At 46.6% G+C, this 15,170-nt stretch overlaps 1 protein-coding gene across 4 annotated transcripts in view; it reads left to right on the forward strand.

The window, feature by feature from the left end:
• Positions 1–4,906: 4,906 nt before the first annotated feature.
• Positions 4,907–15,170, forward strand: part of MTM1 (myotubularin 1) — a 137,459-nt gene continuing 127,195 nt past the window's right edge. For 2 of the 4 annotated variants that reach the window (XM_002721329.5, XM_008275032.4), the window contains exon 1: positions 12,294–12,516. In XM_002721329.5, the coding sequence (XP_002721375.4) occupies positions 12,362–12,516 (155 nt within the window). In that variant the 5' untranslated portion in view covers positions 12,294–12,361. Of the gene's footprint in view, positions 4,929–12,293; positions 12,517–15,170 lie in introns of those variants that run through there. The other 2 variants (XM_051833870.2, XM_070067219.1) reach the window with 2 other exon arrangements.

A 15,170-nucleotide genomic window follows, 5' to 3' on the forward strand; every position in this document is an offset into this window, starting at 1 on the left:
TAACACGCCATAGATAAAACTGCACCAGTTTCCTAACATTCCCCCCTTTTGTTTTTTATCAAGCAGGAGTGGTATGGAATTACATTAGTTCCAAAAGTCTGGGGGTGTGTGTAGAGGAATGATGATCTGTCTTTAGAGCTACTTCCTGCTGACATGGGATGATGAGGTACTCTTCACTGGCATGGAGTGATGTCTCAAGCTGTGAGCTCCTGGGTGGGGAGCCGAGTAAATCCTTGTAGCAGCATTTGGTTGACTGCCCGGCTATTGAAGGCCTCGTTTGTTCCATTATAACCTGCTGTAAACACTTAGACACTGTAGTATAAAAGACAGGGTGAGAATAGTAACCAATGATCCTAAGTTAGCATTAACCAGGTAATGAGAGGATTTCACAGAGGAGAGGAAATGGGGGGGGGGGGGTCTCTGGACCCTTATGGGACAGTTTGATTGACATGGTTTAAAGCTGATCCCAGCCAAGACTGGGAGAAAGGCCACTTACCTGCAGGTAGCAGGGTTTGTCTGTAGAGAAATTTTGAACAATCATATGTTAAGTGGGAGAGAGGACCATCAGTACACATAGGTTGGGAGTAGAGCCATTGGTGGTAAAGTAGAGGCTATGGTTACAAAGGAATGAGGCCCAGGAGTGGGCTAAACAGGATCTAGAACAAAGGACAGAGTCATTATTAGAGGAGCTAAGAAAAGTGCTATCTAAGCTACAACTAAGTTTTATGAGAGGCGAATAGAACCTGACAGAAGAGGCTTGAAAATAATATGGTGGGCTTTAGGCCTTGTAAGTTAAGAGGCCCAGACCTATCTATTTCTTCACATAGTGTACATCCTAAGGGAGGTGTGAACCTCCTTGGGGAAGGCACCCTATTGACTTCCATTACCTAGCTGGCCTGGGAGAAGAGCTGGCCAGGAGAAGGCAGGTGGCATCTCTAAGAGGAAATATACAGCTCTGCCTGCAAGGTTGCTGACCCTGGTTGGCTGTCCCCTCAGCTGCGGTGGTCACTTTGGAAGCTGGGCTGAGTGAAGGGCTTTTCAGCTTAGAGCCAATAAGATCTGTGGCTCTGACCTGGGTGCCCTTCGACTCCAGGGCAGGTCCATTTCCAATGATCCAGCTCTTGGCTGGCAGAGCTGCCAGGGCTCTTCACAAGCTGACTTCTGCTGAAGCCCAGGCTTACCACATTGAAAGCCGCTGTAGTGGACTGGCCTGTTGGGTCTCCTTGAGGGCAGATCACTGTACAGAACAGCCTTTCAAAGGCCTGCCCCCTATCTCTACTTTTCTGATGCCTAGCTTTCTTTTCCTCCTGGTTTTTTGTTAAAGCAGACCAGAGGATGCAAGTCAAGGGAGTGCTCAAGTCCCATCTCTAATCTTCGGTGGCCTAAAAATACAAGTCTATAGTCACAGGCATGTTCTGTAGTAGTTTTTCTGAGGTAGACAATGCCCATGAGGAAAGCTATGTCCTTATTTTAAAACTTACTTTTCCTTTGCTCTGAAAGGGAGGTCTTTTCTACTCACTGTTTACTTCGCTGATGGTGAAGTAAATCTACCTATGAAATTATAATTTAAGCTCTTATTTTGGCTATACTATTACAGAAAAATGTTAGCCATCTCTTTTATAAGATCTAAAATAAAATTTTGCATCTTGGAGATTCCTTCATAATAGAATTAGTTTCCTACCTCAAAGAGAATAGAGAAATGAGAGAACAAGTTGGGCTTAGACTAGAGAAATGGGGGTGCCAGTCCCAGATTTCTTACTGACAATAGCAATATCAAACGAAAACTTAGCAAACAGTTTCAACCATTAGATAACTTAAGAAAACATTTGCCAGAAGGTCCAATGCCTTCCATTTTAAGAATACATATATTTGGAAACATCTCTTAAATATCTAACATGGTGTGGTTTGTTTAACCAGCAAACTTAAGCACAAGCATATAAAATGTTTTTAGTTTCTTTCTACCAACAAGTTTAAAACATCTGACAGTCCTGTCTCCATTTCTGATCCAACTTTCTGCTGGTGCACACCCTGGGAGGCAGAAGATGATGGACCAAAACCTAAGGTTCTTGCCATCCACATGGGATATTTGGGTGGAGTTCCTGGCTTCTAGCTTCAGCCTGGCCCAGCCATGGTTGTTTCAGTCATTTGGAGAGTAAACCAGCAGATGGAAGATCTATCTCTCTGTGTCTCTCCATCTCTCGCTCTGTCATTCTGAACTTTCAAATAAGTAATTTTTTTAAATTCACGGAAAATACAAAATATATTTTAATTTCATTTTTCCACAAACTTTTTGAAGTCCTCTCCTCTATGCTTGTTTTCTTTTTTTGCCAGTAGGGCATAGTTTTGTTACTACAGGTTTGTAATGAGTTTTGAAATCAGAAAGTGTGTGTGTGACCTCCATCTTTATTCTTTTTCCTTATGATTTTGATGATTTTTTTCTTATTTATGAAAACAAATAAATAAATAAACCACCATTTAGATTTTGATAGGGGCCCAACTGAATCTGCAATAGCCTTGGGTAAAATTTATATCTTAGTGCTATTATAGTTTCCAGTGTCCAAGTCTCTTGCCTCCTTGGTTTATTTCTATTTTATTCTTCTTAATATTTTTGAAGATGTACTTATTTGTTTATTTGAAAGGCAGAGTTCTAGAGAGGGAGAAACAGAGAGAGAGAAAACAAGAGAGAGAGAGAGAGAAAGAGAGAGAGAGAGAGATCTTCCCTCCACAATTCACTGCCCAAATAGCCACAATGGTCAGAGCCAAGCCAAGCCAAAGCCAGGAGCCAGGATCTTCATCTGGATCTCCCACATGAGTGGCAGGGACCCAAGCACTTGGGCCATCTGCCATTGCTGTCCCAGGCATATTAGCAAGGAGCTGGATCAGAAGTAGAGCAGCCAGGACTCAAACTGGCACCCAAATGGGATGCTGACTTAACCTACAGTACCACAACACTGGCCCTGCTCTTTTAAATTCATCTTAATGCAATTTCATTCAACTTCAGCAAATATTTGCTTACATTCATATATTTCATCTTTTAGTTTTCCTTTTATAGATATTCCTTTTTGATTTAAAAAAAAAGATTTATTTTATTTAAAAGAGTTACAGAGACAGGGTGAGATAGAGAGAGGGAGAGAGAGAGACAGATAGAGAGGGAGAGAGAGAAAGAGGGAGAGAAAGAGAGAGAGAATCTTTCATTCTGTGATTCCCTCCCCCGATGGCCATAACAGCCAAGGTTGGGCCAGGCCAAAGCCAGGAGCCAGGAGTTTCATCTGGGTCTTCCAGGTGGGTGGCAGGGGCTCAAGTACTTGGGCCATCTTCCACTGCTTTTCCCAGGCAGGGAGCTGGATCAGAAGTGGAGCAGCTGGGACACAAACCAGGACCCATATGGGAAACTGGTGTCACAGAAGGTGGCTTTACCCACTATGCAACAACACTAGCCCCAGTAAAACTTTTTTTAAGAATTTCTTTTGCCATGGTTGGAAGCCAGGTGGCCCCATGGCCCAACCACCAGTGTCAGCTCCACCCCTATCCTAATGGGATTCCCTGCTCCTACTTCCCTGCCCACCCCCCCCCCTTTTTTTTTTTTTGACAGGCAGAGTTAGACAGTGAGAGAGAGAGAGAGAGAGAGAGAAAGGTCTTCCTTTTTCCATTGGTTCACCCCCCAAATTGCCACCACGGCCGGTGGGCTGCACCAATCCAAAGCCAGGAGCCAGGTGCTTCCTCCTGGTCTCCCAAGCGGGTGCAGGGCCCAAGGACCTGGGCCATCCTCCACTGCACTCCCGGGCCACAGCAGAGAGCTGGACTGGAAGAGGAGCAACCGGGACAGAATCCGGCGCTCTGACCGGGACTAGAACCCGGTGTGCCGGTGCCGCAGGTGGAGGATTAGCCTAGTGAGCCGCGGCGCCGGCCCCCGGCAAAGTTTTAAGAGGACCTGTCCCTGAACACGTGGCTCTCTGTCTCTCTGTTGATCTCTCTCCCTCTCTCTCTTGATCTCTCTCTCCCTCTCTCTCTTGATCTCTCTCTTGATCTCTTAATCTCGCTCTCTCTCTCTCTCTCTCTCTCTTGATCTCTTTCTTGATCTCTCTCTCCCTCTCTCTCTTGATCTCTTAATCTCTCTCTCTCTTGATCTCTCTCTTGATCTCTCTCTTACGCTCTTCATTCTCCATCTTTTTCTTCTTCACCCCTTCCCTCTGGTCTGTCAGTTTTCACCCACCAATAAATCCTTTCCCTTAAAAAAAAAGAATCTTTTTTTATTAAAACACCCTTTATTGTATCAGGAACATTTCCTCATAGGGCTTAATTCCTCAAAAAACAAATTTCACGTAAGGAAACTCATAACCAGAGCAGAGGGAAAGGGTCTTATGAGTTGATATTTTTATTGAGTGACTGTGATTTGATTTGTGATCATAGGACTGGGGCACTTTTTTCCCCATGATGCTTCTGGACAAGGCCTCAAAGTTCTCCACCCTGTATTTGCCTAGCAACAAGAGAGGCAAACAGGCTGGCCTTTGAAGACATTCTGATGTCATACCAATAAACCTGTGAGTGTGGTCCCTGTGCCCCAGAAGCCCTGGGAGCAAGAAACTGGACTTTTCTCTCTGTGTGTGTTTTTATATCCCATGGCTTAGCTAAAAGTTTCATCTAGCATTTAGGAAAATAGAAACTGTTCACCAGCTGGACCTCCCCAAGGAGGCCCTAGCTCAACATCAAACTGTGAAAGCAGAAGCAAAACACCGGTGAGAATCCATAGTGCTGCTACCTGCATGCAAACACAGAATCCAGTTTGACTGCCACAGTGCTGTGGAGCCCCGCTGTGCGTGCTCACACCTAGTGGTCAGGGAAAAGATGGGGGTGAACTTAAGCTCCATGAGACGCCTGAGGAAACGTCTCCCTCTCTCCAGACAGGTTCCTAGGCTTCCTCCATCCAGGTAAGCACCCCTGGTCCCACCCCTACAGTGTAGGGTCCCATCTTCTCTTGGTGGGTACTTATCTCTAGCTCTAGCCAATAGGGCCCCATCTTCTCTTGGTGGGTGCTTATCCCTAGCTCCAGCCAAGCTTTTGCTCTGTAGCACGTCCCTGGTACGTGTGATGCAAGCTTCACCACCCTCTCTCTTTCACGGCCCCCAGTGTCTTAGAAAACGCCAACCAACCAGCCAAAGAAACAAAAAGAAATGGCCAATTCTGTGCAGCCTGGGAACCTGACGGGAGGCTACTTAACTGCCCTATTTAAATCTCAGCTGTATTGATTTTGTTTTAATATTTATGTATTGGAAAGGCAGAGTTACAGAGAGACAGAGGGAGAGAGAGCAAGAGCGAGAAGAGAGAGAGACACACACAGAGAGAGAAAGAGAGAGAGAGAGAGAGGCAGAGACAGAGAGAGGTCTTCTATCCGCTGGTTCACTCCCCAGATGGCTGTAACGGCTGGAGCTGTGCCGATCCGAAGCCAGGAGCCAGGAGCTACCTCTGGGTCTTCCTTGTGGGCACAGGGGAACAAGGACTTGGACCATGTTCTAATGCTTTCCCAGGCCATAGCAGAAAGTTGCATCGGAAATGGAGCAGCCGAGACTTGAACGGGAGCCCATATGGGATTCTGGCACTGTAGGCAGTGGGTTTACCCGATACGCCACAGCACTGACCTCCAGCTGTATTGAATTTGTCAATACTGAAACTCACTCATCTGAGGCTTAGAGTGCAGTGATTTTAACCAGTGGTATATGTTTGTGTAACTACCATCACAATCAAGATATAGAATATTTCCATCACCCCTAAAATTTCCCCCTTATACCTTCAGAGTCAGTTCATTCCCATACCTCTGGGCTGACCTCCAGCCCCACTTGATCACAATTGTGCTTTGGATCACTATAGTGTTGCCTTTCCCCAAATGTCATATAAATGAAATAATATAGTCTGTAGTGTTTTGAGTATAGTTTATCTTTGTGAGCATGATATTTTTGAGTCACACTCATGTTGTGGCGTATTTCAAATGATTTTCCTTTTTATTGCTGAGTAATATTCAATTGTATGTCTACGAGTATATCATCATCTGTTTAGCCACATACTACTTGATGGAAATTGGAGCCATTCATCTTTTTAACTACTGTTTTTGAAAGGTTGCTATCAATGTTTGAACACAAGTCTTCTTGTAAATATAAGTTTCCATACCTCTTGCATAAATACCTAGGAATGGCATTGCTGGCTCGTGTGTGCATTAAACTTTATACTTCACTGTCAGCCTGTTTTTAAAAGTGGCCACACCGTGCCACTGAGGCTGCTTTATAAATGCAGGATGAGGGGGTTGGAGCGGAAAGGAGGAGCTATGTAGAGCTACATTGCAATTCTCCGGAGCAGAAGTTAGCTCTGGTCACTCATGTGTCTATTCTTTATGACAAGCTTATGAAGTAGATACTAATAAAGCCACTTCACAGGTGAAAAAATTGAGGCCTAGATAGATATATGTGCCAGAAATCATACACCTAACAAATGAAAGGGCTAGGGGTTGAACACAGGGCCTTGGTGCCCAGGAGTTTACGCTTTCCCACCTCTTTCCTCATCCTTCTCTTTCCTGCACAGCGACACCTCTCCCTTTTCTCCACCTTCCCCCACCTGGGCCAATTCTAGGGCACTTTAAAAAGTTCATGGAAGAATGGAAGTAAAAGTTGATACTGGGAATTTCCCATAAACTTTTTGAAACCCCTTCACACAATGAGCCTGCTAGGATCCAGCCCAGGCAGGAGTAGGGACTGGGAGATGACATCACAGGGGCCCAGGCTGTCAAAGAAGTAGCCACATAATACGTCCATTGAGGCTCCTCCCTTTTGCCCAGGAGCACCAGGCTGGGAGGCCAGCCCCCTCCCCATAGGTTCCCTGCATCTAGGGGAGTGTGTGTATGTGTGTGTGTGTGTGTTTAAAATGCACGGAAGCCTGAAGAACCACTCAATACACACACACACACACACACACACACACACACAATGAACTATGAGATGCAGCCTAGAGGAGGGTAAGATTTGGTTAATACAGTGGTGGGGCTGGTGCTTTGGTGTAGGGGGTAAAGCTGCTGCCTGTAGTGCCAGCATCCCATGTGGGTGCCAGTTCAAGTCCTGGCTACTCCACTTCTGATCCAGCTCTCTGCTAAGGCCTAGGAAAGCAGTAGAAGATGGCCCAAGTGCTTGGGCCCCTGCACCCACATGGGGGACCCGGAAGAAGCTCCTGGCTCCTGGCTTCAGAACAGGTCAGCTCCAGCCATTGCAGCCATTTAGGGAGTGAAACCAGCAGATGGAAGACTGACCTCTCTCTCTCTTTCTCTCTCTCTCGCCCTCACTCTCTCTGCCTCTGTAACTCTGCCTTTCAAATAAATAATCTTTACTTAAATAAAAAGATGTATGTATGTATGTATTTGAATAAATATTTATTTATTTATTTGAAAGGCAGAGTTACAGAGAGAGAAGGAGAGGCAGAGAGAGAGAGAGAGAGAGAGGTTTTCCATCCACTGGCTCACTCACCAATTTGTCATAATGGCCGGAGCTGTGCCGATCCAAAGCCAGGAGCCAGGAGCTTCCTCCGGGTCTCCCACAAAAGTACAGGGGCTCAAGGACTTGGGCCTTCTGCTGCTGCTTTCCCAAGACATAGCAGAGAGCTGGATCGGAAGTGGAGCAGCCAGGTCTCAAACCAGCACCTATATGGGATGCCAGCACTGCAGGCGGCAGCTTCACCCACTACACCACAGCGCCAGCCCCTAAATAAATAAATATTTTTTTAAAAAAGAATACAGTGGCCTTGGCAAGGGCAGGGTGGCAGCTCCCTGGCACTGCACAGCCTTTATTGTTTCAGAGTGCTTCCACATCTTTCCCCTCATTTAATCTCCACACCTACGCTGTGACATGGACATTGCAGGCATCTCTGCATTTCAGAGGCCAAAGGACAGTCTTCTCTACTGGCCTCTTTCTAGAGGTATGGCAGGGCTGGGACTGGATGCAGGCCAGATCCTAGAGACAGCTTAGGTTGAGAATGGTCTGTGCTGTGTACCCTCACCATGCCCCATCTTCAATGTGAGCAAAGGACTTCAGCCTCATCCATAGACAGTTGTGCCTAGTGCATGCAAGGTTCCCACTCAGGGGCTTCCCCTCCTTCACCACACACATGCTCCTCTGTCTCTCCATCCCAATTCCACAAAGAATCACAGGTATTCATCTGCCCACCAGGGAGCCTCTCTGACATGCATACGTACTGAGTGCACTCTCAAGTCCAAATCAAAAGTGAATGTTCACCATCTGGGGAAGGAATTGGCAGAGCAGACACGCAAGCAAATGATGACATAAGCGCAATGAGGAGGGCTCTGCAGCGAGCTTCTAAGTCGACCTGACTGAGGGGCAAGTACTGTTCTGCTGCTTCTCCAGGAGTTTGGCCAATACAGGAGAAGGGAACAAGTGCAAAGTTGTGGAGGAAGGAGAGAATCTGGAGCATCCAGACAATAGAAAGAAGTTCCCATGACCAAAGCTTCAAGTGAAGAGGCATGCTGGGAGAGGCAGCTAAAGAGTGGGTTGGGCTGAATTTGGAAGAGCCTTGTTACTCATCTAAGAGGTCCAAGTGTTTTTTTCCTTTGAAATTGTACTTAAAAACCCCAGTGCCATGGGTACTTTGGGTTTTTCCTCTCTTGGAAGCCCTCTTCCATGCCACTCTGACTGGAGGTCTTTGACTCTAATAAGTCTTTTTAAATCTCAAAACAAAAAGAGGAGATACCTTCCAGGACCCCCGGTGGATGCTGGGAACCATGGATAGTACCAAACTTTCTTTTTTTCTACACATACACATACATATAACAAAGTTTAATTTAAAAGTGAAGCATAGAGATTAACAACAATAGTAACCAAATAGAATGAAGATAATAACATACTGTAATAAAATTGCAGCATCACCACCCATTTCCTTTGAGGAAATTATTAAATAAAACAAGTTCAAAGCAGGCACTGCAATACTGCAGTGGATCTGGTAACCAACATGGCTACTGACTAATGGGAAGATAGTATATACAGCATGGATACAGTAGACAAAGAGATGATCCACAACCCAATTAGGACAGAGTGGGATTATTTGAGATGTCATCACACTACTCAGAAGAGAACAGCATGCAATTTGAAACTTATGAACTGTTGACTTCTGGAATTTTCCACTTAATATTTTTGGACCACATTTTACCATGGGTTACTGAAACCATGGAAAGCAAAACCTCGAGGTGGGGAGACTATTGTATAATTATATATGAGAGTGCTTAAAAAGGTCCATAGAAAATCGAATTAAAAGATAAATTTAGGGGCAGTCATTTTTCATAGCAGTTAAGATGTCAGGCTTAAGTTCCAGCTCTGTTCTGGGTTCCAGATGCCTGCTAATGTCCACCCTGGTAGGCAGCAGGTGATGGCTCAAGAAATTGGGACTCTGCCATTCACATGGAAGACCCAGATTTGAGTTCTCAGCTCCTGGCTTTGGCCCTGTCCAGCACCAGCTGTTGTGAGCATTAGCGTAGTGAACCAGAGGATGGTTCACTCTCTCTCTCTCTCTTCCCTCTGCCTTTTAAATAAATAATATAAAATGGTTTTAAAGATTTATTTATTTGAAAGGCAGAGCTACAGAGAGGGAGAGACAGAGAGATCGCCCATCCGCTGGTTCACTCCTCAGATGGCCACAATGGCCAAGGCTGGACCAGGTTGAAGCCAGGAGCTTCTTCTGGGTTTCCCACATGGATGCAGAGGCCTAATCAGTTGAGCCATCTTCTGCTGCTTTTCTTTTTTTTATTTTATTTTGCACCTTATCCTCCCTCCTGGCCACACTCCCACCCTATTCCTCCTCCCTCTCCTATTCCCACTCTTAATTTTTACAAAGATCTATTTTCAGTTTACTTAATACTCGAAAGGTTAACCCTATACTAAGTAAAGAGTTCAATAAATAGTAGGAAGAAAAAAACACTGTTCCTCAACAGAGGAGACAAAGGCTGTAAACAATCATCAAATCTCAAAATGTCCATTTCATTCCAATACATTACATCTTAGGTACTTTATTAGTTACCACAAGGCCATTACCAGGGAGCTGGATTGGAAGTGGAACAGCCAGGACACAGGTGGTGGCTTTATCTACTACACCACAACACTGGCAGCAAAATGAAAAAATTTAAGAGATAACCTTGGGGCCAGCATTGTTGCATAGTGGGTAAAGCCACCACCTGCAGGGCTGGCATCCCAAATGAGTACTAGTGCACCTGGGAAAGCAGCAGAAGGTGGTCCAAGTGCTTGGGCCCTTACACCCACACGGGAGACCTGGAAGAAGCTCCTGACTCCTGGCTTTGGACCGGCCCAGCTCTGGCTGTTGCACATTTGGGGAGTAAACCAGGGGGTGGAAGCTCTCTCTCTCTCTCTCTCTCTAACTCTGCCTTTCAAATTAAATAAATAAATCTTTAAAAATCTTTTAAGCAGATCTTTAAAGATTTATTTATTTAATTTGAAAGGCAGAGTTACAGAGAGAGGAGAGGCAGAGAGAGAGAGAGAGAGAGATCTTCCATTCGCTACGCTGATCTGAAGCCAGGGGCCAGGTACTTCTTCCGGGCCTCGCATGAGGGTGCAGGGGCTCAAGCTCTTGGACCACCTTCTGCTGCTTTCTCAGGCCACAGCAGAGAGCTGGATAGGAAGTGGAGCAGCTGGGACTCAAACCGGTGCCTATATGGGATGCCAGAACAGCAGGCGGTGGCTTTACCCATTATGCCACAACACAGGCCCCATAGGTAAATCTTAAAAGAGATAATTTTATTTTGGTGCAAAATTTTTTTCTAAATTTCTGTATAGTTTTTTATAGTACTCATTTTGCATGAATTTTTATTTTTGCAAGATTTGTTCATTTAGTCAGAAGACAGAGTGAGGGAGAGAGAGAGAGAGAGAATCTACCTGCTTTCCTTCCCAAATGCCCCCAACAGCCAGGGCTGGGGCCAGGCTGAAGCCAGGAGCCAGGAACTTCATCTGGGTCTCCCACATGGGTGGCAGGAACCCAAGTACTTGGGCTGTCATCTGTTGCTTTCCCAGGTGCATTAGCAGGGATTTGGATCACAAGTGAGTGGAGCAACTGGGACTCCAACCAGCACTTTTATATGGGATACTGGCATCTCAAGTGGTGGCTTAACCTGCTGTGCCACAATGCTGACGCCAGCCTGATTTTTTTTTTTTTTTGACAGGCAGAGTGGACAGTGAGAGAGAGAGACAGAGAGAAAGGTCTTCCTTTGCCGTTGGGTCACCCTTCAATGGCCGCCGCGGCCAGTGCACTGTGGCCGGTGCACCGCGCTGATCCGAAGGCAGGAGCCAGGTGCTTCTCCTGGTCTCCCATGAGGTGCAGGGCCCAAAGACTAGGACCATCCTCCACTGCACTCCCAGGCCACAGCAGAGAGCTGGCCTGGAAGAGGGGCAACTGGGACAGAATCCGGTGCCCCGACCGGGACTAGAACCCCATGTGCTGGCGCCGCAAGGCGAAGGATTAGCCTGGTGAGCGGCGGCGCCAGCACACATACACGCATATGCTGGTATCAGGTGAAACTTTGTTTTTGTATACCTGAAAAGTAACAAATATAAGACAGGGGAGAGGGGTAATCCTATTTACTCAAAATGCTCATGTATAATTCTTATGCAACACAAGGAATATTATGCACATTCTTATATGTGCCAGTTAAATTTGTTTTATTTGATTACATATTGATTCTCTTCTTGAGAAATTTATCTTCTCTATTTTGTTCCTTCTGCCCATCCCCGTTTTTAAAAAGACTCTGAAAAAGACTATGTGACTAACTCCAACCTTAAAAAGTAGGATATTTAGCCTGAAATGTTTTCCTGAAGTACGTCTCAATAGTATTCTTAGAAAGGTATTGGTACAGTATGAGGGAAACCCCAGCTGTTATTTGAGTTTATGAATTGTAGGCTGTGAGCCAGAGTCAGTGAAATTTCTTATCCCCTTATCTAACTTCATGCAGCCAGTCCTATGTACACAGCAATAACTCAATTTAGTGATACCACTGGAGTTTTATCTACAGAAGTTTTCAATCTGGATTTCCCCTTTACTGGAGAAAACCAGTGCGACCCAGGCAAGAGTCCTATGACTACGCTTCCCAGCGGCCTCCGCTGGGCGCTGACTCCTACATCCAGTACAGGAGTGGCCCCTGAAATCTTGGTCCTGCCCGGTCCCTGCACTACATGTGAACTACAACTCCCAGTGGCCTCCACGCGCCAGACCCGTCAAAGAAGGTTTCCCAGCAGTCTCGCGGGCAAAGAGCCCCGCCCCCCAGAGCGGCTTCCCCAGGTCTGCCAGGGCCCTCCGCCCGCCCCCCGCCCATCATATGACTCAGTCTCGCCAACCGGTGCGCGAAGGCGGGCGGAGGGTGGTGGCCCAGGGGCTAGGAAGCCACGGGGTTGGGGGGCGGGCCCCAGAGGGGGCGGAGCAGGTCCCGGGAGCCGAGCAGCCTGGCAACGCCGGTGGCGCCCGGAACCCGAGGTGAGTGCGCGCTTAAAGCTGGCCTGGCTCTTACCCTGTCGCTGCGGGGAGCCGTGTTGGGGGTCTGCTTGGGAGGAGGAAGTTGGGACTCCCCGGGCCGGCGGGTCGTTCGGGGCCTCGCCGCACTTGGTTGGGCGGGGTTGAAGGGGCGGTTCGCTAGGGTGCCTTCGCTGTCCCGGCAGGGTAGGGTCGAGGCCGGGGAGCAGCAGGCAGGTGCCTCTGACTCCCCCCTGTTTTCTGCGCCCTAGGTCTCTACCCTGCGCGGACGAAGGTTTAGAGGGGAATTGGGACGGGCGGGCTGAGGGGGTGGTCATCGCAGCTGGACTTTGCTTTCCCGTCCTGGGAAGGCGAGCGGGCTAGGCGGCTGCCCTGCCTCTGCGGCGACGCACCGCGGCTGATCCTCGCCCTGGCCCTCTGCGCAGGGTGGGCGCGGGCCACATCCCCCGTGGGCCCTGCGAAGCGGCCGCAGCTCGGCACGGGCGGAGAAGCCGCGTTTGTCGCTCTCAGTGATTCCGCGTCACGCCCGAGAGCTTTATCTGCTTTTGCAACAGTTGAGAGAAGATCTGAGAAGGAACGGTTAGTTCCCTGATACGCAGTCGGAAGTGTGCACAGGCACCGGCGAGCGCCCTTGGCCGCGTTGCCTCCCTTAACTGTCTTCTGCTGCGCTCAGGAAGTGAAAACTAATTTTAGTATTTGCCTAAGCAAATATGAAGTGAATCTCCTGCAAAAATTACAATAAGCGGTTTATGAGACTAAGAGGGCTGTAGCTGGTTTTTAAACAGATCAACTCTCGCCAAGAATGAAATCATAACATTTTAGAATTCTCAGGGACCTTGAAGTTCACCTAGCGCATTTGTTTCGTGGCTAAGGGAACAGAGGCCGGCAGAGGCTAACTACTGTGACCAGGTTTTGCGGTAACTTAACTGGCAAGGCTACGTTTGGGTGTCTGTCTAGTCTGGGTTCTTTTTACCACAGCTCGGCGTTACTGCTTGTTAAGTATCTACCTAAGAGTCTCAAGACCTGAGCTAGCTCTTTTGCTGTAGTTCAAACCGTTTTGGGTTTCCTTCAAAACAAGTTTACCAGCCAAACAAAGCACTCGGACTTTGTAGACGGGTTTTGCTTTCATCCATCATATATATTGGCCGTGATCATGTATTCACCAGATGTGGTTTGAGTGAGTTTTTTGGCCATTTCACAAATATCCACCCTTGAGAGATTTGAACCAGTACTATTATATAGCAGCTTCCCCAGGTGCTTCAAGGGGTGATGTTCGCTGGGGTATAGATTCTTGTATAGTTATTAAATTGCTGATCTCCTTACTTTGAAATTCCCATTCGGATGTATTAAATTTTCAGTTGTTTCATTCATTCATTAGACACAGGAGTGCTCACAGTGTGCCCCACTGTCCTAAGCACTGCCAGGGTCCCCGGGAGTTTAATGTGTGGGGATGCTGACAGAAAAATAAACCATGATACATTTTCCGGTACAGGTAAGCAGTATAAAAAATGAGAGCTCTGAAACTGCTCTGACAGTAAAACAGGCTGGCATGATTGAGAGTGACTGGAGTATTTGAATTGCTGGTTTTAGATTGTCAGCTGCTGCTCCATTAAAGCAGATAGATCCAAAAGTAAATCAGTCTGAAGCAGAGAGATTCTGTGGAGTCATCCTTGCTCCCCTGGGTGCCCCTTCATGATCAGTTCATCACAGCTTCATTTTGACTTGCATCTCTCCCCTTGTCATGCAGACAATAACTGATTGCAAACAGCTAGGGATGTTTCAATCCCTTGCTGCTTCCCTAGTTAGACAGCTTACTCTGGCTACAGAAGACTGCAGAGCTTAGCATTGATTGTTGATTTCATGCCAGTGTCTGCTGGACTCTCAGGCTACCCTACACAAGAGTTTTTCTTCCTGGGTGTTGTGTTGTACTGTGAACCTGTTATCTGGAATGACCATCAATCTTTCTGTTGTGTGGTTTGTAAAGAAACTAGTTTATTTTGTAATCGCTCCAGAGGAAAGAAGTGCTCACCTTGTTAGGTACAAGAGCACTCACTGGTGAAATCGCATTAATGATGGCTCAGCATAGAAGTTTTCCCAGTTCTCTCATATTCTGTGTATTCTGTGGCCTCAAAAAAAATTCAAAAGTTTTTTTGCAAATTCTGAAAAATGATTCAGGTTTCAAAAACCCTTGCAGTATACTTTGCTCCAAAATGAGAAGAGGATAGCCAAAATTGAGTTACTTTAGAAGCCACTGAAAACACATGGCTCTTGCTCTTACTGAGGGCTCCAAAAGAAAAAAAAAGAGCAGAGGCTCTTCAAGGCTTAGTGGGAGACATTTTAACCAGTGGCCAAAAGCATTTCAAAGGTCAGAGTTTCTGGTTATTTCTAAAGCTTATTCAATTTTATAACAGAATAATGAGTTGTTTTCATTATTCTTCAGTCATTTTTCTTCCCTGTTTCTGACCTCTTTGAAGTTCTGCTTTCTTTATTTTCTAGTGTCTGCATTCATTGTTTCTTTTTGGCAGGCAGGGATGGGACCTGCCCTTTGCTTACAAGGTGTAGGCTGTGGATTGGGCAGTCCACCTGGGTTTGAATCTTGGCGCTGTTACTCATGTGACCTTAGGCTAGTTACACTCCTCTATTCTTTAGTTTCCTTA

The sequence above is a fragment of the Oryctolagus cuniculus genome, chromosome X, assembly GCF_964237555.1.
Source record: "Oryctolagus cuniculus chromosome X, mOryCun1.1, whole genome shotgun sequence".
Classification (NCBI taxonomy): Eukaryota; Metazoa; Chordata; class Mammalia; order Lagomorpha; family Leporidae; genus Oryctolagus; species Oryctolagus cuniculus.